General features: G+C 52.4%; 1 protein-coding gene across 1 annotated transcript; it reads left to right on the top strand.

Annotated features, from left to right (window-relative positions):
• The first annotated feature begins 1,985 nt into the window (after positions 1-1,985).
• Positions 1,986-14,978, top strand: HTR3A (5-hydroxytryptamine receptor 3A). Its single transcript, XM_027562121.1, has 9 exons — positions 1,986-2,127; positions 4,388-4,554; positions 5,939-5,983; positions 7,111-7,220; positions 8,639-8,808; positions 11,602-11,762; positions 12,070-12,280; positions 12,383-12,604; positions 14,593-14,978. Exons 1-9 carry the CDS (start codon positions 2,058-2,060, stop codon positions 14,889-14,891), a joined length of 1,455 nt encoding a protein of 484 aa, XP_027417922.1. The 5' UTR covers positions 1,986-2,057; the 3' UTR covers positions 14,892-14,978.
• The last annotated feature ends 12,759 nt before the right edge of the window (positions 14,979-27,737 follow it).

Below are 27,737 nucleotides of genomic sequence, written 5' to 3'. Positions count from 1 at the left end.
GGAGCTGAGGCAAGTCCTGGAGGCGCTCTGGACTCTGGAGTGTTTGAACCTGGAAACTGAGAGCAAGAAAAGCAATCAGGGGTAAGTCATGAGACAGTACAACAAAGGGTGGAAAGCTCCAGACACATGTGTGCAAACAGTCCTCCTTCCCATGGTGCATGGAGCAGCCGGACTCAAAGGAAGCCCGGGGCTTTGGGCCCTGCAGCCTCCGAGCTTTTCATGACCCACGCTGGCCAGCTGCCATCTGCGTGTCTGCCTCCGCTCCCTGGGAGGAGCCTGGCCGTCTACTGGCAGAGCTCAGGAATCGAATTAGCCAGGCCTCTGTTTATCCCTCATCGCCACTGGCCAAGGAGAGTTCATCAAGGCCTCGCACTAATTCTTATCTTGTTTAAAAGGGGCAAAAGTGAGTCCACGGTTTCATCGGAGGCAATTTACACCCCGCCACTGGCCACGGCTCCAACTCCCTTTGTCTGGCGCGCCATCAAATCCATTAATAGGAAATTTCTTCAGGGGAAACCTGATTGCTGCTCCATCAGAGAGAGACGCATGGGCAATACATCTCCATCGGAGGCTGTGGCCTGCCCAGCTCGCTCTAATCCTGTTACCTAAGAAGCTAATTTTCAAATGCACACACTGTGCCCATGACACGCTCTCCCCTGCTCCCAACACAATAGGGCAGTCTCGGAGGGTCCCAGGAGCTCACTGCAGCAATGTGGGCTCGTGGGACGGGGTCTCCAGGCTTCTTCACTGTCCCGAGGTGATCCACACCCAACCCCCAAGAGCCAGGGTCCCATTCCGGAAGGAACAGCTACACTCAGGCCCCCCTGGGCTCAGGGCTCAGCATCTTCCTGCTGCGTCTGATTCCTCCTCCTCCTCCTCCTTTTTTTCTTTTCCCCTTTTTGTCCCCCTCCTTCTTGCCTTTTAATTCTATTTTCCTCTTCCTTCTGTTTCCTACAAATTTCCCCATCTTTTCCTTTTCTCCTTCCTTTTCCTGCTTCTTCTCCAGGTCTTTTCTACAGTTTTACCTTCTGCTTCTTTTCATCTTCCTCTTGCCGTATTTTCCCTCCAGCTTTGGTACTACCCCTTGTAGAACAAGTTTAGTGTTTGAAGCTCCTACCTTCCCGGCTGTCTCCGGGGGCAGGCGGCGGGGGTGCCTGACTCGGTGGAAGGCACGGGCCCCCAGGACATACAGGCCAGGACTTGGAGCAAGAAACAGGGGAGTGGGGGTGCCTCACCGATTCATACAGGGAGCCCCAAGGACACAGAATGGGACATTTAGGGACAATGGTTAGGTGTGTCTGGGGAGCAGTTAAATGTATATTTGGTCTTTACTGATGATGCGCAGTCACCTGTTTAGCTGGGGACACGGTGTCACCTGTGGAGGAAGAGCATGGTCCTCCTGCTTCTCCTACCTCACCCCATTCTGCCCCAGTTCAATGCTGCTGCTGCTAAGTCGCTTCAGTCGTGTCCGACTCTGTGCAACCCTATGGACTATAGCCCACCAGGCTTCTCTGTCCATGGGATTTCCCAGGCAAGAACCCTGGAGTGGGTTGCCATGCCCTCCTGCAGGGGATCTTCCTGACTCAGGGATTGAACCCGGGTCTCCTGCATCGTAGGTGGATTCTTTACAGCTGAGCCACCAGAAAAGCCCTGGCTCAATGCTAGCGAGGGGCATAAGCGAAGGCAGCAGCCCAGAGCGGCTCCCAACAGACAGGCTGCCCCCTTGCTCCAGGGGCTCCTGCAGCCCTCTGTCCCCAAGTTACTCCTTGGGGAACTTGGCCAGGCCACCTGGCTGAACGGGAGGACTAAGCTCCATTGGCCCCGTGACATCAGCCTGGCGGGCTTCCTCCCCTGCCCTCCCCGCCCTGAAACCTGATCCAGCGGAAGGATTGATTGCAGGAAAACTTGGCGGCTTCCCAGCCCTGGTGGCCAGAGGCAGCGTAAGGCTGCAGCCTCAGGAGGTGTGGGAGGCTGGCTGATATGAGGCTGGTGGAGCGCAGCGGGCAGGCTGGTCCTCCGCAGCGCTCACCCTGAAGGCCGCTCTGAGAGAAGCGACTATGCTGCCCTGGCTGCCACGGGCGCTGCTCGGCTTGCTTCTGCCCACGCTGCTGGCACCATGGGGAGAGGGTAAGGAGACGGTGGGACAGCACGCAGCACCTGGCAGGCAGAGGACAGAGGTGGGGCAGGGGATGCTTAGCGCCTCCAAAATTTGAAGGAAGGAGGGTTTTGGAGTGGGTGAGGCAACAGGAAAGTCAGGGACCTTACCGCATGTGGGCAAGAGGGAATTTCCACGCCCTGGGGATACAGCTAGAAAGTTGGGCATCTCGAGCAAAGGGTGAGAGCAGAGCTTGCAGAGTGGGGCGTGGCACAGCCTGCTGTGTGGGAAATGCTTAGCGGGCTCCTCTCCTCTTTGCTCGGGCCCCCAGACTCATCGAAGGACAGCTGTAAGGGAAGTTGGAGCTGTCTTGATCCCCTCTCTCTTGTTATAAACGGGAATGCTGCAGTCCAGGGTGGGTAGATTTTACCCAGGGTCACACAGCTCCGCAGCAGTAGAGACCAGGACAGATGTCATCTTCCCTGACTTCACTGCTTTCATTGCACAAGCTCTTTGGGCCTTTGTCTTCTAGAAAAGTTCCTTCCAGGGCTCAGCTCAGATAGCACCAAACTTCTCTCTGCATTCCTTCACCCATCCTTTCCCGCCTCCTGGGGATATGAGGAGTTTTAGCCACAAAAGAATCTATTTCCTTTGTTGCAGACAATAGTCATCCCCCACTTCCACCCTTCGTGGGAAGGTTTTCTCTCCAGCCAGAGCTCTTTGAAGCCAGGGCGGGCACAGTTTAGGATGTGCTTAAATGGACAGCTCTGAAGGGCTTAGGGGCACGATGGTTTTCCTCGTGTCGTTGCGGGTAGCTCAGTGGGACGAGCAGGCCCGGGCTGTGAGTGACGACTGTGGTCTGGGGCTTGTCTGGTTGAGGGGAGCTCTGTCCCTCCCAGCACTGGTCCTTGGCCCTGAGGTCTGCGGCGCCCAGTCTGGTCAGAATCCCAGACGATAAGACCTGGGCTGTTGCTGGTGCAGTGAAGATACGCAGGGACCTGGGTCTGAATCCCAGCTCCCTTGCCTGCAGGACACAGTACTTGCCTGTCTGAGCCTTGGGCATCTTCATCAGTAACGTGGGCTCTGGTAGCAGCCGGCCCAGGGGGCTGATACTGAGATGAACGATGTGCTCATTGGTATTATTCCCAAAGGGGACGCTCAGTAAACATCCTCTCATCTTCCCCTCTCTCTCTGCTGTTGTTTTTCTGAAAGTTTACTGGGGAGCGGGGGTGGGGTGGGCAGGAAAGGGAACCTGCAGGACCAATTTGCTGTAGGCATTGCACGCAGGGTAGATGAGGTGGGAGAAGAAGCAGGCTTGTCTAGGGAAAGCCTGGCCTGCCGGGCTCTGGGCTGTGAAAGGCCCCGCCCCCCGCCGCCCCCAGCAGCGCCCTGTGTACTCCAGAATGCCCCCTAACCCCGTCTTTCCCCTTTGTGTTTCTGGCATCTTTCAGGAAATGCTCTTACTGTTTCCCAGAGAGACAGCTGAGGCGCTCCTGTGAAATCCCCGCAGAGCGGGGCGAGGGCCTAGGTGTGGGGTTTCACGATTTTATCCTTGCAGGCCTCTGGATCTGGGAGCAGCTTGGTTTCTACTGGCTTCCTCCACACCCCACCCCAGCCCTCTTCCCAACCCCATCAAACCAGCCCAGAAAGCTAGACTAAGAGGGGGGCCCAGCAAGGACTCCTCGGGAGTTCGCGTGAGCGTGCAGACGGGCTCTCCCTGGGGTGGGCTTTGCAGGTCGGAGAGGGAATGTCTGCGTTCGCTGGGTGCCCACCCTTCTCTCCTCGTCAGCTGAGGGCTGGGGTCCTGGGGACCGTGAGCTGTGCAGACACTGAGCTCTGACCTCTGCTGAGGCTGACACCCTGCAGACCGCTGGGCTTAGAATCTGTGCACTTGGGGCCACACTCTCTAGGATCTCCTGCCAGGGCCAGCTTCCCTGGGCTCCCAGAGCCCCTCGTCCAGGCCCCAGAGGCCCACCTCCTCTGGGCGGGCAGCAACTCTCAACCCTTCTCATCCTTGGCCAACTCGAGACCTCACCTGCCTTGTGCCACCTGCTCTCACAGCCCAGCTTCCTTTCTCATATTAACGGGGGCTGGGGCTACCCCTTGTGAATACCTTTAGGTTTTGGCAGGAACCTCTGTAGGCAAAAAAAACGCTCCGGAGATGGGAATTTCAGTCTGTGGGGGTATCTGGGAGTTCTGGGAGGTGGGATTAAGTGGGGATACATTTACTAGCTTCGAAACCAGGGCCAGAGATCTGGGGCAGACTCAGGCTGCGCTGTCTGTCCTTCCCAGCCAAGCACAGGGGGGACCCCCAGCCCCCCAACGCCTCCAGGCCGGCTCTGCTGCGGCTGTCAGATCACCTGCTGGCCAACTACAAGAAGGGCGTGCGGCCCGTGCGGGACTGGAGGACACCGACCACTGTGTCCATCGACGTCATTGTCTACGCCATCCTCAGCGTGGTGAGCGCCCGGCCCCACTGCCCTGCTCCAGGGTGGACCTTCTGAGTGGGAGACCATGTGAGACGCAGTCTATGGTGGGCTTTTGGTTGCCCATAGCCCCTGAGCCCTGATACCACAGCTCAGGATGCTCCCCAAACTGAAAACTGGGGTCACCTGCACAGCTGCCTCTCCCACACCCTCCGGCCCACGGGTTGTGCGTACGTGTGGTTCTTCACACATCACATTTCCCTAGGTGAGCTGGGTGAGGGTGCAGACCATCCTATTCACCTCTACACCCTCACTGTCTTACACACGTCTCTGGTACATGGCAGGTGTTACTAAATCGTGGTTGAAGAATTAATCATAAATAAAGCAGTTAATCAATTGCTGAAGTAGGGTGGGATACACTGCCCAGCAGAGGGGGTTGGATGCTGGGCTGAGATAAAGAAGAAGGCAACTTCAGAGATGCAGGTGCTGCCCTGGGGTAGGGTGGGCAGAACTGACTTCTCTGGCCATCTCTACTAGAGTCAGCTGGCTGTTTCCAAAAGGGAGATTGGGAATTGGATGGAAGGGAGGGAGAGTGATGAATTCTTCATTTTATGTGGGTCTGTACCTTTTGACTTCATGCTAAGGTAGGAAATAGGTGTAGATACATACGTACAGATATAATTGTACAGACATACATATATATGATGTTGTTATGTTGTTGTTTAGTTGCTAAGTTGTGTCCGACTCTGCAACCCCACGGACTGCAGCACACCAGGCTTCCGGAGTTTGCTCAAACTCATGTCCATTGAGTCGGTGATGCCATCCAACCATCTCACCTTCTGTTATCCCCTTCTCCTGCCCTCAGTCTTTCCCAGCATCAGGGTATTTTCCAGAGTCAGCTATTTGCATCAGGTGGCTAAAGTATCGGAGTTTCAGCTTCAGCATCAGTCCTTCCAGTGAATATTTAGAGTTGATATCCTTTAAGATTGACTTCTTTGATCTCCTTGCAGTCCAAGGGAGTCTCAGAAGTCTTCTCCAGCATCACAATTCAAAAGCATCGATTCCTTGGCACTCAGCCTTCTTCACGGTCATTATATATGTCTTCTATTATTATCTTTTATTATGTTATTATATTATATATGTTTATGTGAAATATACACAACTGAATAGAAGATAATAGAAGACATATATGTGTGAACACACACACACATATGTTAAAAAAGAAATCCTTGAACTTCTTCCTAGGTGTGTCCTAGTAAAAGGCCGATTTTTTCCTGGCTGGCCCCTTTCCCCACCCCATTTCCTCATTCTCAAGGGAGCAGGCTCACAGAGCAGCAGCTCCTGTTGGGGTTGGTGTGTGCAAGGCGGGCTCCCAGCCCACAGGGCCGCCTTTGCCGAGCTCCCGTTCCTTCCACAGGATGAGAAGAATCAGGTCCTGACCACCTACATCTGGTATCGGCAGGTGAGCAAACCAGCCCTTCCCCCATCCCCATTTCCTGGGACTGGGGTGTGGGCAACCCTTGCTGAGGGCGCACCTCTGTCTCAGAGGAGCTGGGAATCTAAGAGGCCTTGGGCAAGGGAAGGAGGGGAAGAAAGGGGAGAGGAGGGGAGGGGAGAGGCATGCTCATGAGATCTGGGGTCTCCTGGATCTGGGCCCCTCTAACCTCAGGACTGCAAAAGGGAGGCGGCTTAAAGATCAGCGGAGGAGAAATCCCCCAACCTCCCCGGTTTCCAAGGTTTTTCACAGCCTCTCCAGCAAGCGCTTGTCCCGCTTCTCCTGATCAAACACCTCGGTGACTGGCAGCTCGGAAGGCAGCCACTTTGCTTTCAAACAGCTCTGATTGCTAGAAAGTTCTTCCCTCTATGAAAGCCAAATTGGATGACAACCAAATAGGGTGATTGAAACAGGATGATCCCATCACTTAATCTTCCTATCCCCAGCCATTTCCCCACTCCTCCAGCTTCTGATGGGCACCGCTCAGGCAGGGTGCAAGGAGGACTCAGAGGCAAAGGAGCCACACGGTGGCATTTACATTTTAGACCAGTTGTTCTGGCAAGAGAGTGGGGGAGGCATTGATCAAGATTTAGCTATAGCCATACCTTACCCTGTGAGGTGCATACCATTATCCCTGTCTATGTATGTGTACATCAAGACCCAAGAAGGGATTTGTCTAAGAGAAAATGACAACCCACTCCAGTATTCTTGCCTGGAAAACCCCATGGACAGAGGAGTCTGGTGGGCTACAGACCATAGGGTTGCAAGGAGTCGGACATGACTGAAGTGACTTAGCACACATACCTCAGTTGATGGCTAGGTGGTTTATAATATTAGAAATGACTGGATACCTTCCCCAGGGAGAGGCTACATCTGCCTGTGTTGTATATATTCGCATGTAGGGATGTGTGAGTGCAGAGGGGAAGGGATTCTTGGGTACCACTGAGTAACCTGGGTGCCACTGACACCCAGATTCTCCCAAGAAGATGCCCCCCTTGTTGCTTGGGCTCTGAGCGGTGAAGTTGGCCTGAGTTGCGGACCGCCCTGCCCATGACGGACTGGGTCACCCGTGATCATTCCTGCTTCTCTCCTAGTACTGGACAGATGAGTTTCTCCAGTGGGACCCTGAGGACTTTGACAACATCACCAAATTGTCCATCCCCACAGACAGCATCTGGGTCCCAGACATCCTTATCAATGAGTTGTGAGTACTGTCATCAGACGCGTGGCAGCCAGGGGCGGCGGGGGCGGGGGGGGGGGGGGGCGGTGCTGGGGACGGCAGGGGGTCAGGAGACAAGATCACTGCTGTTGTATTTGAGATGCTCCACCAGACCTGCAGAAATGGAGGTAAAGTTGCATTGGGCCCTCGTTCCCCTTTATCTTTTTCTCCCTTTTCTTTTAAAAACTCCCCTTTTTCTATGTCTGATGCTGAAACTTTGCTCTTCTCCTTGACCCAAGGATCCCTTTCCAGGGAGAAAGGAGGCCAGTGAATGAATCCACATTGTCATAATAGTCTAGTGGGGAACAGTGTTTTTAAAGGGGACAGGAATATTTCTGAAAGGAATAAAGTGCCAGCGATGGTTGGCAGAGGAGACTTGGGGCCAGGAGACACTCAAACTTTCAAGCCACACATGTGCCTGAGTGGGCACAGATTGCACCCTGGGATGAAGTAGGTCCCACCAGCCTTTATTCCCAGCAGCCAACATTCCTTCTCCCCATCCCTCAGGCTCCACTGCCTGGGCTTCTGAATCCAAGGTCTGGGAAGATGGCTGGGGAGACAGATGGAAGGAGAAGGTGGTGGGGGCCAGCTGTCCTCCACCCAGTACCCACTGCATTGCCCATGTCCAGGGGGTTCTGCTCACAATTCAGGGAGGCAGCTGACTGAGAGCCTCACTCCCTGCAGAGCTGAGTCTGGAGGGACTGGGGATCTCTAGTTTCAGGCTGGATCTCCATTTTCAACACTGAAGTAGCCTTGGCCTTGACTTCTTGTCTCTCAGCCTGATGCCACAGAAGGCCACAGGCTCAGGACCCCAGGCTTAGCTCCAGGGCTCCCTTGGGGGAGCTCGGCCTGGGGTCTGCCCAAAGAGAGTGGGATGAGCTCATACAGGACTTTGTTACTTGCCCTAATTCTTCTCAATGATTTTTCCAGTTCTGTTCCCACCCCCACCCCTGGAAATGATTGTTTTAATTTCAAGGATTCCTAGGGATGGAACCCAAGGGTCTGCTCTCCCACCAAGCCTGCCTGTTGCCACCAGGCGGTCGATCCTGGGAACTGAGCTCTGCCCATCCCGGGTGGGCGGCATGTGGGGGACAGCTGGGTGTTCTTCTTATGGCCTGGGGCTTTGGGGTCCATGGACTCCTGGCTTGCATTTTGTGGCTAGGTTGCCAGGGGAATAAAGGAGAAATGCTCTTTAACTGCTTGAAAAGTGGCCTTGGCGATGGCAGGTAAGGAAGCCTAAGATAAGAAGCTTAGACACGCCGAGGCCAGACAAAACTGCCAGGTTGTCCTGTTGTCTGGACCCTCTCTGCATCTCTTCCCCTGCCGAGCTGCTCAGAGACCTTCTGACATCCAGGGCTTGGCCTGCTTCTTGAGCCCCAAACCCACCCCTCTTCCCTGGCCAGTGTGGACGTGGGGAAGTCTCCAAACATCCCGTATGTCTATGTCCGGCATCACGGCGAGGTCCAGAACTACAAGCCCCTCCAGGTGATGACCGCCTGTACCCTGGACATCTACAACTTCCCCTTCGACATACAGAACTGCTCGCTGACCTTCACCAGCTGGCTGCACACCAGTGAGTCCAGGGGCTTTGGGAGGCGGGAGAACAGGTAGGGGCCCAGGGATGCCTGCATGAGGAGCACCCCTGGGGATGTAGTCTCCCTTTTCCAATTCGCTCACCTCTTATTTGTTCACGTTGCTCAGCCTCTGTTTCCCCATCCTCTAAATGGCACTGACCGTGTAACCCTCTTCGCCTCCCTCAGCTGTCCTAAGGATGGAATGAGATGGTGTAAACTGAGGGCAAGATGCTTGGTCAGGGATGATGCTTTTCCCAAGTCACAAGTAGGATCTGGCAGGAAGTGTCTTTCAAATCTACCCACTTCTTCACTGATGGACCCTCCCCCCCAGTGCCAGCTACCCTCATCTCCCGCCCAGGTTATTGCAGTAGCTCCCAGCAGTCCATCCCCATTCATTCTCATCCCCTCCAGTCCCCACCCCCACACCAATTCATGCTCCTCACAGCAGCCAGAGAGATCTTATGCAAACGCAAATCTGGGGACTTCCCTGGCAGTCCAGTGGTTAAAGCTCAGAGCTTCCAATGCAGGGAACTCAGGTTCCATCCCTTGTTGGGAAAGTAATATCCCATGTGTGTGGCCCCCCTCCCCCCAATTTTTTTAATTGAAAAGTCCTGCAAATCTGATCATGTCTCTATCGACTTAAAACTCTCAGAGTTTCGCCAGCCCTCCTGAGACATGATCCAGCTCTTACCTGGTCTACAGGCCTCTGAGCACAGACACCACTCGGGCTTCCCCTGCCACTCAGTCCCCAGCCCAGCTGCCTGCCTTCCCGGCCCCAGCACCCCTTGTTTTTTCCCGTACTCACATGCTGCTGCTTCTCCTTGGACACCTTGCCCCTTCCTCTCCTTTTCTCCTTCTGGCGCCCCTCCTGCCCTCTGACACCTGCAGCAGGACTAGGGACAATTCCCCGACTACGGATGGAACTCGTGGCCCCTGCACTGGAAGCGTGGAGTCGTAACCACTGGACCTCCCGTGAAGTCCCTCAGTGAAAGAAAGTGAAAGTGAAGTCACTCAGTCATGTCCGACTCTTTGCAACCCATGAACTGCAGCCCACCAGGCTCCTCTGTCCATGGAATTCTCCAGGCAAGAGTCCTGGAGTGGGTAACGATTCTCTTCTGTCCACTCCTTTCTCCAGAGGATCTTCCCAGTCCAGGGATTGAACCCAGGTCTCCCGCATTACAGGCAGATTCTTCACCGTCTGAACCAGAGAGAAGCCCAAAGTCCTTCTGCCTCTGCTGCTGCTGCTAAGTCGCTCTACACAACTTCTAATCACAGTGTCCATGTCAGTTACTCAGTAAACCCCCATTCGTCCCCCAAACAAGTCACCTCCATCACCCAATTTTATAGGCTCTTGTTTTCTCTCTACTTCTGTTCATTTGTAAAGACTTATTTCAACGTCTACTCCTCTACCAGATGGAAACTTAGAGAGGGCAGGGACAGGATTTCTGGCCATGATTAGCTCCCCAGGCAGTGCCTAGCACAAAGGAAGATGCTTGGCAAACTTCCAATGAGTGGACGCATGCTAGGTGCCTTCAGGGTCTAGTGAAATGAGCCTCTCTCTGCTGCCTAAAGGCATCCTCCAGTGCTATCCTGATTTTATTAACTGTAAATGACAAACGTAATACGTAACTCCCTTGAACAAAAGTCATAATTGCAAATAATCTTTGACTTTTGACCTCTGCTCTCAATCTCAAACTCTTACCAACAACTCCCTACACCGAGACTTAATTTTTATCAGTATCATGATATACATATATATACTGATATATATTTTATATAATATGCTCTTCTAGATCCTTCTCCAGCCTTTGAATACATACACATACATACACATCTATGGAAAGTGTCCAGAAATGTTTTATGGGTTTTTATTTTACATAAATGTAAAATGTTTTGTGTTCCAATATATACTTGTACCTGAGTCTTTTTACTTAACAACCAGTCTTGGGCATTTTTCCAGTTAGTACAGATTTAGTTCTTCCTCATCAATGTTGACTGCTGTAGAATAGTTCAAGGTTTGGACTGCATAAACTTTATTAGCATTTCCCTGATTGGTGGGAATTTAGATCTTTCGCAGCATTTTGCTGCAACGGATACTGCTGTCTTCTGCTGCACATGCATATCTGTTTCGCTAGTATAGATGCGGAGCAGTGTAACTGCTGTTCTATAAGAGAGGATTCTGCTTATTTTCCTAATTCACCTTTAAAGACAGGCAGCTCAGGGACCTCTCTGGTGGGCCAATGGCTAAGACTTCACACTCCCAAAGCAGGAGGCCTGGGTTGGATCCCTGATCAGGGAACTACATCCTGCGTGCCACAGCCATGTGTAAGATCTCTCACATGCCAAAGCAAAGGCACGGCATAGCTGCATAAATAAATAAATATGAAGGCAGGCAGCTCTGTCAAGGCAAGGATGAGAAAAGCTGCCTCTTGCTCACTGCCTACATGAGAAATTCTAACAGGAAACCTAGAGGAATGCTTGAAAGTATGAGTGTGCGTGTGTGAGAGAGAGAGAGAAGGAGACAGAGACAGAAAGAGGAGAAGGCATTCTAATAAATAGTTTGCCCGGCTGTTTGCATTTTGCTGTGTCTCCATCCAGGACCCGTCCCCTCTGAACAGCCCCCCTGCACAGACAGGTACAGGGTGCACCATGACCTCATCTTACAGCCAAGAAACAGGCTGAAGACTACGAGCTGAGACTTGAGTCGTGCCACGTGGGTGCTGCCCCTCCCTCACAGGGTATGGCATGCCCCTGGCCTGGGCTCCAAAGCTGCCCCGTTTCTCCTGTCTCAGTCCAGGACATCAACATCTCCCTGTGGCGCCTGCCTGAAAAGGTGAAGTTCGACAGGAGTGTCTTCATGAACCAGGGCGAGTGGGAGCTGCTGGGGGTGCTGACCCAGTTTCAGGAGTTCAGTATAGAAAGCAGTGACAGCTACGCAGAGATGAAGTTCTATGTGAGTGGGGCACACCACGGCAGACTTCATGAGGCATATGGGGAAGAACCTCCGTAGCCCTTTCCCAACTCCAGGGTGCCCTGCAGCCTAAACAAAGTGGTTGGGGAAACACAGCTGCGTTGTCTCTTAACTTTTCCTGAACAGCCATGAGCTTTGATCCAGAGACAGTATATGGGATTTGTCTACATTTTTCAGCAGTCCAGGCTGAAAGCTCCATGAAGCAAGAAGATCTGGGATGGGGAGGGGGGGTTCCTGGGGTTCCAGAACCTGTCTGCCCCAACTCCCCTGAGCTCCTCTCTCTATCCAGGTGGTCATCCGCCGACGGCCCCTCTTCTATGCGGTCAGCCTGCTTCTGCCCAGTATCTTCCTCATGGTCGTGGACATTGTGGGCTTCTATCTGCCTCCAGACAGTGGTGAGAGAGTTTCCTTCAAGATCACGCTCCTCCTGGGCTACTCGGTCTTCCTGATCATCGTGTCCGACACGCTGCCTGCCACGGCCATCGGCACGCCGCTCATCGGTAAGGCGGGCTCCTGGGGGAGAGGTCCCTGGGGCCGAGGGACCTGAGCCTCTCCTACCTGCCGTGTGTGTCCCCCGCCCCGCCCCGTCCCGGGGCGCATAGGTGTCTACTTTGTCGTGTGCATGGCTCTCCTGGTGATCAGCTTGGCCGAGACGATCCTCATTGTGCGGCTGGTACACAAACAGGACCTGCAGCAGCCGGTGCCCGCCTGGCTGCGCCACCTGGTTCTTGAGAGAGTCACCCTGCTCCTCTGCCTAGGGGACCAGTCGACAGCCCGGAGGCCCGCGGCCACCTCCCAGGCTGCCAAGACCGATGACTGCTCAGGTGAGACAGGAACGGGAGAGTCCCACGTGGAAGGGAACTTCTGATCTGGAGGCAGGGACTTGGCGGTGGGGGACTCTCTGGAGGGCTCGCCAGGCCAGAGAGCCTGGGCAGGGCCTGCAAACTGGGTACCGTCCTGCACCGAGAATTCATGGCAGACTTCAGCCAAAGACATCAGTCAAACCCCTTCCTCACTTTGTATTCACGCATCAGCCTGGGTGGAGAAGGCACTGGCGACCCACTCCAGTACTCTTGCCTGGAAACTCCCTTGGACGGAGGAGCCTGGTGGGCTGCAGTCCATGGGGTCACTAAGAGTCAGACACAGCTGAGTGATTTCACTTTCACTCTTCACTTTCATGCATTGGAGAAGGAAATGGCAACCCACTCCAGTGTTCTTGCCTGGAGAATCCCGGGGATGGGGAGCCTGGTGGGCTGCCATCTATGGGGTCGCAGAGTTGGACATGACTGATGTGACTTAACAGCAGCAGCAGCCTGGGTGGAGGGGAAGAGGGTTTAGGATCCCAGAGACTGAGCGTGTCAGAACCTAAGACCTCTGGGCTGAGGGTGACCTCACCTGAGATGGATCCCAAGGGAGGTCAAGTGGATGCCCCTCAGGCACTTATAGAGCTTTCCTGATGGCTCAGCAGTAAAGAATCTACCCGCAATGCAGGAGACTCGAATCTGATCCCTGGGTCGGGAAGATTGCCTGGAGAAGGAAATGGCAACCCACTCCAGTATTCTTACCTGGGGTATTCCATGGGGTCTACAGAGGAGGCTGGTGCGCTACAGTCCCTTGGGTACCAAAAGAGTTGGACATGACTTAGCAACTAAACAATGACAACAAAAGGCACTTATGGGACAACTACCCTCCTGTAGTTCAACTCTGCAGCCTGGTTCCTAACGCTCTCTCATTAGAATCAGCCAAAGACCAGGCCCTTTAGAATTTCAAACACCTATGAGGCAGAGAGACAGGGCACAGAGGGATACTAAATTCCTCATGCTTCTGTCGGTGGTGGTGGTAGTGACTGGTTTGTTGATTTCTTGAGCACTTTACCAGATGTGTGCAAAGCATTTTCTGTGCATTATCACAGGTTGTTCTCATGGTGACCCAATAGGATCCTCATTTTCATTTTTCAAATGAGGAAACAGAAGCATAGAGAGGCCAAAGAGCTTGCCCTAAGTCACAGAGCCAGGACCTGGCGAAGGCATGATTTGAACCCAGGCTCATCTGACTCCAAGCTGGTGTTTTAAACCCTCCACCTTTCTCCCCTCCTTTGGGTCCTGGCTAGGGCCTGGCCTTTTGTAGAAGATGTTTGGTTAACCTAAGACCATCTCATCATGAGCTCGTGCCATAAACTAATGCCTAATTCTATTCTTCATCTGGTGAAGGCAATGATCCGAAGGTGTATTTTCTGGTCCAGAAGGATTCAAAGTCATGGAGAGGAGTGCAGGGAGGTGATATGATGTAGTGGACAAAGCAGAGGATTTGGAGTCCAGATACCTGGACCTCGGCAGCCTCACCATTAAATGATGGTCTGGCTGTGTCACCGCAGGCTAGTCACTTAACCTCTCTGAGCTTTCACATCTTCATGTGAAGAGTGTGGTTAGTAATCACTCTAAGGCTGCCTCTCCATGAGGCTGCCAGGAGGTTCAAATGATATAATGGATATCAAATGGCTGGGGAAAGCCCTTGGGTTAAAAAAAAAATGTGTGTGTTTAGGATAAACATCAACTTCATGGTCTTGCTGACCTGGGAAGGGATGAAGGATGTGACTAAGGTGGAAGGATATACAGTGATCTTCAACTGCATTGGCTTTCTTTATTTGCTTAAGTTGGACGGTGGGTACCCAAAGATGTAAGTTACTCTCCATACTCTTTAGGTCTGAAATCATACGTTGTGAAAATGTCTGAGGCCTTAGAAATGTAAAGGCCAGTGTTCATACGAGCCTGCTGGGCCTCCCTCCTTTGCCAATGCTCTGTCCTTCTTCTAGACATGGGAAACCACTACAGCCATCTGGGGGGACCCCGGGACTTGGAGAAGACCCCGAGGGGCAGAGGCAGCCCTCCCCCGCCACCTCGGGAGGCCTCCCTGGCGGTGCGCGGGCTGCTGCAGGAGCTAACCTCCATCCGGCACTTCCTGGAAAAGCGGGAGGGGAGTCGAGAGGTGGCCCGGGACTGGCTGCGTGTGGGCTCCGTGCTGGACCGGCTGCTCTTCCGCATCTACCTGCTGGCAGTGCTGGCCTACAGCATCACCCTGGTCACACTCTGGTCCATTTGGCAGTATTCCTGAGTGGGTCCAGCCCAGCGCCCGGCCACGGGGGGAGTGGGGGGTGATGGCACTTGTTAGGATGGGGATGGGGGAATTTCAGGGCCAAGGGGCACCAGTGATGTTCTCAAGGCACATATATAGTTCCTGCCTGTTTCCAGAGCCAATGCATCTCAGCAGTCCCAAACCAGGGCCTTCACTCTCCCTCCCCCAAACTTGGTGTTTAAGATTCTTCCATCCTCATCCACTCCCATACAGGCCCATTATGGCTTTAAAACACACTCTTGGATCAGAAGAAACACACACATGGCCTGACTTCACTCTGTCTAAACATCAAGCCTCAGTTTCCCCACGGGCATTTCCCTGAACTGGCAATTTGGAATTCTGCTCACCCCCTCAGCCTTGTTTTGAGGTGGAAGGTAAGCCAGCTCTCTGCCACATGGACCTCATTACTCTGCATTAGGTTCATCCAACCCTAAGGTCTCCCTGCTCACCGGTGGCCACTTCCCTGAACACCCATCAGATGAAGGAGGTAATAAAATGCGATGAATCCCTAAACTCTCTTATTGACCCTTTGTCAGCATCCAGGCAGATGGAAGATGAGATCTGAAGTTACCGGTGGTAATGAGGTTGGGGAATTATCTGTGGTTTCAGATGTTTGGTACTTTCTGGCCCAAGGAATTAAGAGGTGACCAAATGGCTGTTCTGAAGGAGACAATTGGAGGTGGGATTCAAGGTGTGAAGATCAGAACCAGGAACACTTAGCAGTGGGGAGGTGGGGAGAATGATGCTCAGTTCTGTAATCCCCTGGAAAGATGATGGAAGGGTCTACGTAGTCCTGTTACCATTGTGGACTCATGGCCTCTTGGGGAAGCTGGGAGCCCACTCTCCTCCAGCAAGAACATCAGCACCACGGCCAGCACCCACTGGTTTTGTGTTTGAAAGCAGAGAATGCTAAGTCTTGGACTTACCTAGCTCCTTTGGGAACTCTTAGCAGCCAGCCCCCGGCATAGCCACCAGAAAGCAGGACCATGAGGGAGGGAGAGTCCAAGGCATGGTCTCTGATCTTACATATCAGATCCTGGCCCCTCTCTCACACATCAGGGTTTAAAGATACACTAAGGAATATCATAGGCTTCCTCAGTGGCTCAGTAGTAAAGAAACTACCTGTAATGCAGGAAACACGGGTTTGATCACTGGATGAGGAAGATCCCCTGGAGAAGGGCATGGTAACCCACTCCAGTATTCTTGCCTGGAGAATCCCATGGACCGAGGAGCCTGGAGGGCTACAGTCCATTGGGTCGCAAAGAGGCGGACACGACTGAAGCAGCTGAGCATGCAGGCATGCACAAAGAACATCCAGACTCCATCACTGCCTCCACCTAACAAGTATTCAGAGGAGAGGGACGCTAGAACCCACTAAGAATGATGGCGTAGAGTCTGCTGTGTTTGCCTGAGACTGTCTCTGGTTCTTCCTTTCTCATTCCCGTCTTATCATTCTCCCTGTCTTGGGCTGCCTGTCTCTTAGGAACTGAAGTCTTCCAGGCTAAAAGAAAAGGACTTCTTAAAATATCTAGGATGAGCTGTTCCAGGCTGCCCATCTGTAAGGGGTTCATTGCAGAATACCTGAGCTGACACCTTCCCTTGACCCCAAGCTCTTGCATCTCCAGTTTTCAGACCATCCAAGGAGGCTGGATGGAAGGCAGAGCCTTGAGAACTTCCTGTTTGAAAAAGCCTAGAGGCTGAGGAAGCAGGCTTGTCTGGTTTAGATTCCTGGAGCTGCTTCTCACCCAGCTTCCCCAGCAGAAGGAACTCATGAAATATTATCTAACCAGTTGTTGGTTCCTAATATAAGCTGGGATGAGTTTCATCTGCTACTTCCACCTCAGACATATGTGCTCTTGATATTGTAAAGGATTTTACTTTGTTTTGTTGATGCGTAGGTTTTCCAGAAAAAAAGCAGGAGACTGTGGGGCTGGAGAGTGGCTCCCATTCACAACGGGCTTCCCAGGTGATGCAGTGGTAAAGAATCCGCCTGCCAATGCAGGAGACATAAGAGGCACTGGTTGGATCCCTGGGTCGGGAAGATCCCCTGCAGGAGGAAATGACGACCCGCTCCTGTATTCTTGCCTGGAGAATTCCATGGGCAGAGAAGCCTGGTGGGCTACAGTCCAAGGGGTCGCAAAGAGTGGGATATGACTGACCAACTAAACACACACACAAGCACACAATAGTTGCCTTCCGCTGAGCAAAGATTGGGCTAAAGATGTTTATCTTGACTCTGCTTCTCCTGTTTATCCTGACTTTCTCAGGATGGTCCTGGCAGCCTATGCTTGGGAGCCTGATCTTGGGATCAAAGCTGTTCCACTCCACTTTCCACTTGGACTTGCTGGGCCAAGTCATGCAGTCATGGGCCAGTCATGGGTCTCATGTCTCAGGCCAGAGAGACAGAGAAAGAAAGCTGGACGGTCTGGCACTGTCCATGCACCGCTGATCAGTAAGTGGGTGGCTATTGACAAAGTGTCCAACCAAACAGCTACTAAGACACTCATCAACCTATTGATTCCCCATCTCCCCCTCCCCACTCTTCACCCACAATCAATGGAGCAACAGAGCCCAGCATTGAGGCAGCCAATTAACCACCTGGAGAATGAACCGCCACGTGTAACATCCCCTGCTCCACTGGCCACAGCCAATCAGCTCATCGATCCAGCAACCAGGCTGTGCTGCCCAGGGATGGGAAACTGAGGCCCGGGGGTGAGAATCCCCTGGTTTACTCACTCCTGTCCATCAGTATCGATCTTGGGCACCACCCAAGCAGACCTTTACCCTGACTCGGATATGAGAACATGCGGAAGCTCCCTCCACCTGTATCTCTCCCAGAATTTCCCTTTTTCCTTCCTCAGCCACTTCTGCTCCTTCCCTCTTTTTCTGTCCTAGGCAGAGAGAGAAAACCAGAAACTACCCATGTCTTTTTTCTCTTATCTTTCTATTTTTATCTTTAATTTATTTTTTTCTTATTTAAACCAATTATCTCTTTTTTTAAACTTTTAATTTTATATTGGAGTATAGTCAACAATGGTGTGATAGTTTCAGGTGGACAGCAAAGGGACTCAGCCAGACATATACATGTGTCCATTCTCCCCCAAACTCTCCTCCCATCCAGGCTACTGCATAACATTGAGCAGAGTCCCTGTGCTATTCAGTAGGTCCCTGGTGTTTATCCATTTTTAAATATAGCAACATGTACATGTCCGTCCCCAAATCCCTAACTGTCTCTTCCCCCGGTAACCACAATGTTCCTTCTCGTAAGTCTGTGAATCTATTTCTATTTTATAAATAAGTTCATTTGTATCATTTCTTTGTAGATTCCACATATAAGTGATATCATATGATATTTCTCATTCTCCACCCAAGTCTTTAAAAACAAATGCTTCTGTGAAGAGCCCAATTCAGTTCAGTTCAGTTGCTCAGTTGTGTCCAACTCTTTGCGACCCCATGGACTGTAGCATGCCAGGCCTCCCTGTCCATCACCAACTCCCAGAGATTATTCAACTCATGTCCATTGAGTCAGTGATGCCATTCAACCATCTCATCCTCTGTCATCCCCTTTTCCCGCCTTCACTCTTTCCCCGCATCAGGGTCTTTTCAAATGAGTCAGTTCTCCGAATCAGGCAGCCAAAGTATTAGAGTTTCAGCTTCAGCATCAGTCCTTTCAATGAATATTCAGGACTGATTTCCTTTAGGATGGACTGGTTGGATCTCCTTGCAGTCCAAGGGACTCTCAAAAGTCTCCTTCAACACCACAGTTCAAAAGCATCAGTTCTTCCGCGCTCAGCTTTCTTTATAGTCCAACTCTCACATCCCTTAATGACTACTGGAAAAACCATAGCCTTGACTAGACAGGTTCTCTATGGCTCATCTCCACTCCTCTGCTGCAGCCTTCTCCACTCACCTACCAACAGTCCCAGTTCTCACCTCCTTTCCCATCCGCACTGCTTTCCAAACCTGTCATTTCTACTCAAAAGATTGCCTTAAAGGACTTGAAAGCGCCCAGCCTGGGCGACCCAGCCCTGTCTAGGGCTCCAAGCTGTGGAGCTCACCGCTGCATCTCAGCGAGGCTGCCTTTCCCGAGCGGCGGGGTTCATCTGCGCTCCACGACCCCAGCCCCTCTCCCCCCACCCATCCCCGCAAGAGTGGACATTCCGCAGCTCAGGCGAGGGTCCAGGCGAGCAGCAAAACCCAGAGTCAGGGTTTGGGCTTAGGGGAGATTCCGCTCAGAGACCGGGAGGGGGAGGGGGAGAGGGAGGGCGCGCCCTCGGAGAGGTGTGGTTCCGCACTCCGCAGCCACATCCCCGTCCTCAGCACCCGCCCCGCCCCCACCAGACTCTGAATCAATACATTTTGAATCTAATCTAATAACAGAGATTTAACGAGGGGATAATGCTTGTGGAGCGGCCGGGCGCTTTGTCTCTTCTTGCAAGCGGCAGCTGGGGCCCATTATCTGGGGACAATGCCCCATGCTAATCACTCTCTCTCTCCTCCCAGGGTTTGCAGGGAGGGTGTTGGGCAAGAGAGGGCAGCTCCTCCCCTGATTGGAGGGGAGTGGAGGGGTGGGAGAGGGGGGAAGACGTCGAGAAGGGTCTGGCCGGGGCCCCTCTCAATTGTCTTGGCCTGACACCAGCCCAATGGCCTGGTCCCCACACTGTCCATCCCGAGTAGTCATGGCTGGAACCCGAACAGCGCGCACAAACAGCGGATAATTACCTATCAGCTGCAGTACCAGGGGCTGGGAGTTGGGTGGGTTTTGTTGATTTTTTTTTCTTTCCTCTAACTTGGTCCTCTATAATTTAAGCTCTCCCATTAAGGCCTGTGATTGGCCGGCCCTGACTGTCACGGTTAGAGAATTAAACCCTGCTTTTAGAGACCAAGAATACCCTTCTCTGAGACAGAAGCCTGTCCACATGCTTTCTCTCTCCTATCTGGGACCTTCTATCTGGACTTGACCTGAAGGAAGATGAGTGAAGGTTAGACTGCAGGAGAAACTTCCTGAGAGCCATATTCCTGACATGCATGAGACTGGGAGTCTAAAAGGGAAGAATGGAACCACGTTTCCTAGAAGCCTTTGAAGAGAGACCTTTATCTAGGTTGGGAAGGGGCAAACCAGGGAGAAAACTGCATCATTTTTCTGTCAGAGCTCAAGTTGGGAGAGACCCAGAGCTAGGACACCAGAAGTGTGGTCGCCCAATTCCTTTTGCTGTATATTTATTTGGCACAATATGAACATGCTATGTGGAGTGGACTACCCCACGCTCACTGTGAGACCTTGGACAGGCACTTCACTCCTCTGTGCCTCAATCTTCTCATCTGAAAAATGGGCCCACATTAGTACTGGCTCATAGGGGCTGTGGAGAAAGCTGATTTTCACACTCCCAGCTTGGTGAAAAAGCCCAGGGAGGTCGTGAGGCTGGAGTAGAGGGATGTTGAGTGGTATATAGACCCTTCCTTGATCTGCTCACATCACATTCTGAATGGGTGAGAACTCCCATTTCCTGTTGTCTCCATTTTAGAAATGGGCAGGAAAAAGTGAGCTGGCCACTCACTCACTATAAGGCCAGCTCTGTCCACACCAGGCTGAATCCACATCTCTATGTCCTGTTCCTTCCTGTCCCTTTTTCTCCATTACCCCCTCTGCCTTGCCCTTGAGCACTCCAAGGCTCCTTTGTACAGAGTTCCTTCCTAAAACCACAGCTTCAAGTTCTCTGGGAAAGCCTGTGGATAGTGGGCAACACTTGGGTGGATTATCCTGATTCGAGTTGGATCTTTTCTTTTCAATTCCACCTCCTGTGTCCCTGTCTGCAAAGATAGCTAGATTCTTGGCAGAGGGACACAACATGAGTAAGACAGTCGGAATCATGGGAACCTAGGATTCACTTCCATGTGCCCTGAAGAACCCCCCACTCAAAGCTCAGAAAGAAGTACCATCCTATAGGGCCTGGTGTGAGACTTCAGCCAAGAGCAGCCACAACCCTATCCTTCTAGACTCTGTCCACAAGGTGGCGGCAAAGTCCAGAAGTTCTATGGAGGGGCCTACGAAACACTTTTTGCCCCCACTTCACCCCACTTCCCCCCAGATGCCCCATCTCCTCTGGAGTCTCTGAGTCACCTCTTCTCAAGGCAAGCCTTTTCCTTTTGGCCAGCACCAAGGATCATGTTTTAGAGAGCTCGGTGCCCTGTTCTGATGCTCTGGGCAGAGGCTGTGCCCATACTGATCCCTCAGCAGCAGCCTCTTTTGTTTCTGTGCTCCGGCCTCGAGCCCACACCAAGCTGCGCATCTAGTTTATTTCCCCCTTTCTGCTAGTGTGATGAAGATATCGGTGCCTCGTGGTGAAAGGAGCCGTTTTAGCTAAAACCCGTACACACACAGGTCCGTGAAGGACTCCCCACGTTTCTCTTCTGCCCATGTCTCTAGGGCCCCAACTCCAGCCCACATCACACAGGCTCTGAGATGATCCTCGATGGTCCTAGGAAGAGAAAAGTGAGAGTGAGGGGCTGCCCAGAGCAGGAGCCGGGAAGGTGGGGGTGGGGGTGGAGGTCAGTAGTTAGAGAAGGTGCACCCTGGGAGACACTCATCCAAGGCTCTGGGGTAAGAACCAGAGATGATATTGGTCCTGAGCAGAGTTAATGGCATGACTTCTTCACCCATCCCAGGGCAACAACCATAACTTTTTGCTCTTGCAGCATGCTAGCTGTACGCATTAGTCTGCTGCTGCTTCTGTAACAAATTACCAATTTATTTATTCATTTCCCCTGTGGATTCTTTTTAAAATTAATTTTTATTGTAATATAGATGCTTTACAATGCTGTGTTAGTCTCTGCTGTACAGCAAAGTGGATCCCCTACACATGTACATATATCCCTTCTTTTTGGGATTTCCTTGCCATTAGGTCACCACAGAGCACTGGAGTTCCCTGAGCTGTACCACAGGTTCCCATTAGTTACCTAGTTTATACACAGCATCAACAGTGTATATACGTCAGTCCCCATCCCACTCCCTTTCCTCCACTTGGTGTCAATACATTTATTCTCTATGTCTGTATCTCTGTTTCTGTTTTGCAAATAACAAATTGCCGATTTAAAAACACAAATTTCTTATCTTACAGTCCAAAGTGGATTGGCAGGGCTCTGCTCTCCCTGGAAGTTCCAGGAGAGACTGTGTTTCCTTGCCTTTTCTGTAGTCTACTGCTAAGTCAGTACAGTCATGTCCAACTCTGTGCGACCCCATAGACGGAAGCCCACCAGGCTCCCCCATCCCTGGGATTCTCCAGGCAGGAACACTGGAGTAGGTTGCCATTTCCTTCTCCAATGCATGAAAGTGAAAAGTGAAAGGGAAGTCGCTCAGTTGTGTCTGACTCTTAGCGACCCCATGGACTGCAGCCTACCAGGCTCTTCCGTCCATGGGATGTTCCAGGCAAGAGGAGTGGAGTGGGGTGCCATTGCCTAGAGGTAGCCTCTATTCCTTGGCTCATGGCCCCTTTCCCCAGACTCAAAGCCAGGAGTATACTATCTTTCAGATCTCTCTTTCTTACATGTCTCTCTCTGTTTTGCCTCCCTCTTCACTTATAATGACCTTTGTGAATCTGATGGGTTCACCCAGATGATCCAGAATTAAGTCCCACCTCAAGATCTTTAAATTAATCACATCTGCAAAGACCCTTTGACTTGTAATGCAACATAATCACAGGTTCTGGGTGTTAGGAAGAAGTTATCTGCGGGGCCCGTGGGGGGTGGGGCGGGGGCATCATTCTGCCATTTTTAAAGTCTTTATTGAATCTGTTACAATATTGTTTCTGTTTTATGTTTTGGTTTTATGGCCCAGAAACATGTGGGATCTTAGTTCTGTGACCAGAAATTGAACCTACACCCCCAGCATTGGAAGGCGAAGTCTTAACCATGGGACCACCAAGGCAGTCGCCTTAGGGCTTCTTGAGGCAACAGGTGTTAAACATAGAATGGGGCGCAAAATCACCTCCCTACTAAGACTTTCATAGAAACAAACACCCCCTTCTCCTGATCTGCCCTCTTTGAGACTGTAGTACAGGCAGGGGGGTGGATAGAACAGCCCCTGGAGGACCTTCCGAGGTTAGGGGCCAGGAAATGGTGCCTTTCCGCTTGGTGACACTTCATCACGGCCCGAGGTGCCAGCTCTGTGCTCTCTCCTTTTCTCTTTGCTGGCATATCCACCCCCTGTCCTTTCCACCCAAGGACTCATCTTTCTGCTCTCACTCGTGAAACTTGAATCTAGCCACCAGATGGGTGTGTCACTGGGCTTCAAATCCCCACGAGAAGATCCCCCTTCTAAAGTCACCTGAAGGTGAGCGGTGTGTTTCTCTCCCTGCTTTGGCCTCACTCAGTGTGTCTCTTTCGACACCCATCCTGTTTCTTTACTCTCTCCAGGACTGTAATTCATTTATTTATTTTCGGGTGATTTCTTTAGCATTTATCCTGACTCCCAGCCCGTAAGGTCCCCAAGGCAGGTTATTTCTCATCTTGTTCACCACTCACCCAGGGCTGGCACATAGTCCATGCTTGGCATTTAGAGGGCAAATGAGTGAATGAGCTATGGTTGGAGAAAGAGACGCCTGGTGTGCAAAGGGGAGCCCTTATCTGCAACCCCTTCTCTAATCTACTCTTCACCTCCCCGTCAATGCCAGTTGGGGTGGGGAGCAGGGAGTAAGGTAGAAGAGAGACCCAGGCAGCCAAAACAGCACTGGGGAATCTGGAGGTGGGGAATGAAGAGAGTGAAGCACTTTCCCCCAGCACCTCCATGCTGTGCCATAGTCGGTTTGGGGCTGTAGCAGCCAAAATCTGTGAGCTCCCATAGCCCAGACTCAGGCAGAAGGCGGGGAGGCCCCCCTAGGGTAAAGCAATTGGAGATTCATTCCCTATGGACCGAGAAACTCCAAGATGAGAACAGCAAGACAATTAAGGGAGGAGGCTGTGCCCTTCCCAGACCACATATTTCTCATTCTCAAAGTCAGGAGACCTCTCTGACCACGCATGTGCGGAAAGGCTCCTTGGAGGTGAAAGGTGAGCTACCCACAGACCTTAGCGGTAGGCTCCATCTTGGCTAAGAGATGGGCGCACACAATTGGAAGGATCCTGAGATATACCAAATACGGACTGTGACCCAGGGAAATCAAAATGATTGGCCAAAGAAAAACCAGAAGAAATGCCTCATATAAGTGATTTAAACTACCACTAGGGCGTGACTCAGGGTCTCTCCGTCTGAGTCTGCCTGTGTGCCTATCCACATGTACTGTACTCTTTTTTCCTCTTAATAAATACTTTGCTTGCTTCACTACTTTCCATTTTTGTGGAAATTCTTTTTTGCAAAGCCAAAGGGCCAAGCCCTTGTCACTGACCACTGGTCTGGGGGTTGGGATCTGGTGCTTTCACCGTGGTTAACTGGGCCTCAGTCTCCCGCTGGGAACCCAAGCCCCGCTCCAAGCTGTTGCAGGCTGAGGGCCCCCGAGATCAGGACTGTCTGCCTCTTACTCAGCTCTGTGTCTCCAGGACCAGACCTGTGCCAGGCTCAGGGCGGGAGCTCAATATTCGAATGAATGAAGGGGCTGGTGATGTGGATTCCATGTGAGTCCCCTTCTGCCAGGATGATCTTGTAATTACCAGCCAGACCAGAGCGTTTCTGTACTGGAAATGGAGGCACAATTAATTATGGAGCCCCTGGTGGGCTACAGTCCATGGGGTCACAAAGAGCTGGACACGACTGAGCGACTAAGCACAGCACGCGTATCAGGGTCACAGATGTGGAGCCCTGTACCAAGGTCACAGGATAAAAGTCTCTGGAACTGACCAAGCCCCATAGCAACTGTTGCCATGAGCCTTGGATCTAAACCAGCCAGTTCCCTGACCCCATATTAGGTAATATGCCCACCCTATAGCATCCTAACCACCACTTAATGCCACTGTTCCAGTAGGAATTGTCTCTGTCTTGAAGCTATAAAAATTGGCTACTAGCCTGTGAAAGGGTTTGGCTCTCCCTTGAGCCAGCCCGCTATTCTAACAGCATCTCCCTCTCTAATAAACTTTATTCTCCTCTCATTCTGCCTCATGTGTGGGAATTCTTTTCCAACCTGCAGGCAGACCATGACATTAATAATTGCATATGGGCTGTCCCGAGCAGGTGGCGTGCAGGCAACTTACTCCCCTTTTCTGGTCCCCTGGTCCTCTGCCAAGGCTGAGACCTAAGCCGGCTGGTTGGCTGCGAGAGCCTCCACGCCAGCAGTTTTGAGAGTTGAGCCATCGTGGGCTGGGGGAGGGGAGGAGAGGCCTCCGCACTGCCCTCTGTCCATTCCGGGGTCATGGTTTCCCTCCTGAGGTTGGTCTCAGAGGTTGGAAGGATTTCCTGTGGGGGGTCACAGGTCAAATGCCGCATGTCCTCAGTAGAGCTAGCTGCACGGAATCCTCCCTGGGCCTCTGCCCCCCTGCCCCCAGGAAGAAGGATTGGCTGATTCTGGAGCAGGAAGTGGGGGGGGGGGGGCGGGGTGGGGAGGCAGGCAGGGAGGGGCTCTGAGGCTCCCATCCCCTGCACCCCCCTCATCCGAAGGACAGGGTCCTGGGGGTCCCTCCCCCTCAGAGATGCTTGAGCTTGAACGTGGGGGTGGGGTGCACTGTGGAGCGGGCACTGCTAGCAGGAGATGTGCCCCATGGGGTTGAAAGTTGGGGCTGGATTGACAAGGAATCCCAAGGCAAACCACTGTCTTAAAAGTTTACTTTTTGTTAATAATCCCTTTTGTGGAGGAGGAAACCCATATGCCCTCCTGCAGAGTAGAGAGAAAGGGCAATTGTATCGCTAAAGGGGAAAATGGATTTGGGCCTTTCCCTAGCTTCCTGACAGTTCTCTGGGGCTTCCCCAGAGTTTGGGAGGAAAGCAGAAATCCCTGGGGCCAGCCCACTTTTAAGCAGTAGCACCTGTAAGGGGCCTGGTATAAGGGAACTGGTGGGAAAGGGGGTGGAGGAGAGAGGTCCAACCCCGTAGGTCTGCTGTGGTGCACGCAGGGTTTGGGACCAGCCGGACCATCCCCTGCAGGCACCTGGGCCCCAGCTTCATGGGGTGGCTGTGCCGGGCTGCACGGCTTGTGCACCGTACAACCCCAGAAGGAACACTTACACAGACCTCAAGAACCACTCAGGAAGCTCTGATCCTGGGCCTTTTACACATGCTAGTCCCCCTGCCTAGGATGTCATCCTGGCAAGTCCCTACCCATCCCAAGATGCAGCTCAGATGTCATCTTCTCTGAGAGTTCTGAGTGTCCATAACACCCGCGCACACCCCTGTCCCACAGCATATCACATGGGAATGGCAGTGATCGCCACCATTCCCAGAATCTTGGCCTTCGCCCCTCCACCTTCCTAACACAGTGCCTGGAATGTGGGGCACTGGCGGACAGCGCTGCAGCTGGGAGGGCCCGGGAGGTCACTACGCACTCTTTCCTTCTGAAAAACCTGCTGTGGTCCAGGGTGGCGAAGTGACCTGTCCCGGTGACTCAAGTTCTCTGCAGCTGTGAGTGAGCAGCGACCAGTCCCTTAGTACTGGGGGCAGGACCGCCTTGCAGGAATGTCAGTGGTCCTTCTTCTAAGATCGCTTGGGGCCCCAACCCTCTCTCTGGCAGAGCACTCCCTCCTGTCCTTGACCCCTCTCCCTCTCACTTTCCAGCGATGGCTATTTTAAAGGTTATTTTGACTCTCTCCGATGTAATAAGAAACTAGCAATTAACTATTGCAAGGATGCTTTACAATCGCATGGAAGCCCCTTTCATCCACTTTGCTTTAAATGGTTATATCTTTTATCCCTAGTTTTCAGGAATATAAAACTTTACAGCATTTGCTGCAAACCTTCATACTTTGCTTCGCAGTTTATTGCTCCCTCTGTAGATATATCTTTCACATAAATAAGACTTTCATCTGTACAGTACTGGGCTTGGGCCACTGTGGCTCTGCACTTTCATCAGTGGGACCCAGCTTTGGACGCAAGGTGATTGATGCCACGTCACTGGCCTGGTTGGCCTCCCCTGGTCCCTTGTCCTCTAATCAGGGCTGGATGGGCAGCCCGGCCTCAAAGGAGGGCATGGACCCCAGGGAGAGGGAGACATGATGGGAATCCCTTAGGGGGTGCTACCCATCCCCCTGTTCCTGATCTGAGGTTTGCTTCCTGGAAGAAACCAGCCAAGAGTGTCCTGGCCTCTGCCCTGGGTAAGGAATCTTCCCTGAAGGCAGCCAGGAAGCAGCAGAGGCAGCTCAGTCAGAGCTCCCCAAGGCACGCCCGGAGCAGAGCACACACCTAGTTCTTGGCCAGCCCTGGCCCTCCGAAGGCCAGCCTGAAGAGCCTCTCTGAGCAGAGGCTCCATCTAGAAAAGCCATGGTGGCAGAGAGGACCACACAGCCGGTACTGTCCCCAGGTGAATTCTCCAAGTTTGAACTCTTTAATCTGTTTTTTTATTCTGGAGTGTTTGGATCAACTGCAAAAATAAACGGCATCTCCTAGGGCGGCCGTGAGAATGCCCCGTCCCTGGGCTGCACAGAGGGTAATTGATCAAGGGCTCCAGATGCAGCTCTGAAATCCCCAGGCGGGAGTGGGGGGAGGAGGAGGCTGGTGTCGAGGCCACACCTCTCAGGGACTGCTCCAGACCAGGGACGGATCCTGGCAGGGATGCTAAGAAAGACCTGTTCCTGGGAGACGGGGACCCCTCTGATGAGCGACCAGCTATAGGACTCCCCAACAGCCTTGCCAAAGCTTTTCTCCACTGCATGGCAGTCCAGGAAGACTCCTTCCCTCGTTCCTTCTCTCTC

The sequence above is a fragment of the Bos indicus x Bos taurus genome, chromosome 15, assembly GCF_003369695.1.
Source record: "Bos indicus x Bos taurus breed Angus x Brahman F1 hybrid chromosome 15, Bos_hybrid_MaternalHap_v2.0, whole genome shotgun sequence".
Lineage (NCBI taxonomy): Eukaryota > Metazoa > Chordata > Mammalia > Artiodactyla > Bovidae > Bos > Bos indicus x Bos taurus.
Note: the sequence above shows the minus strand (reverse complement) of the source record. Positions and strands in the feature narration are given on the sequence as shown.

Bases quoted from the DNA above. Each gene is read 5' to 3' on its own strand.
- HTR3A (XM_027562121.1), top strand. From the start codon at position 2,058: ATGCTGCCCTGGCTGCCACGGGCGCTGCTCGGCTTGCTTCTGCCCACG. The intron at 7,221-8,638 runs GTGAGTACTGTC...TTCCCTGGCCAG, and splicing joins GACATCCTTATCAATGAGTT to TGTGGACGTGGGGAAGTCTC. The intron at 12,605-14,592 runs GTGAGACAGGAA...TCCTTCTTCTAG, and splicing joins CAAGACCGATGACTGCTCAG to ACATGGGAAACCACTACAGC.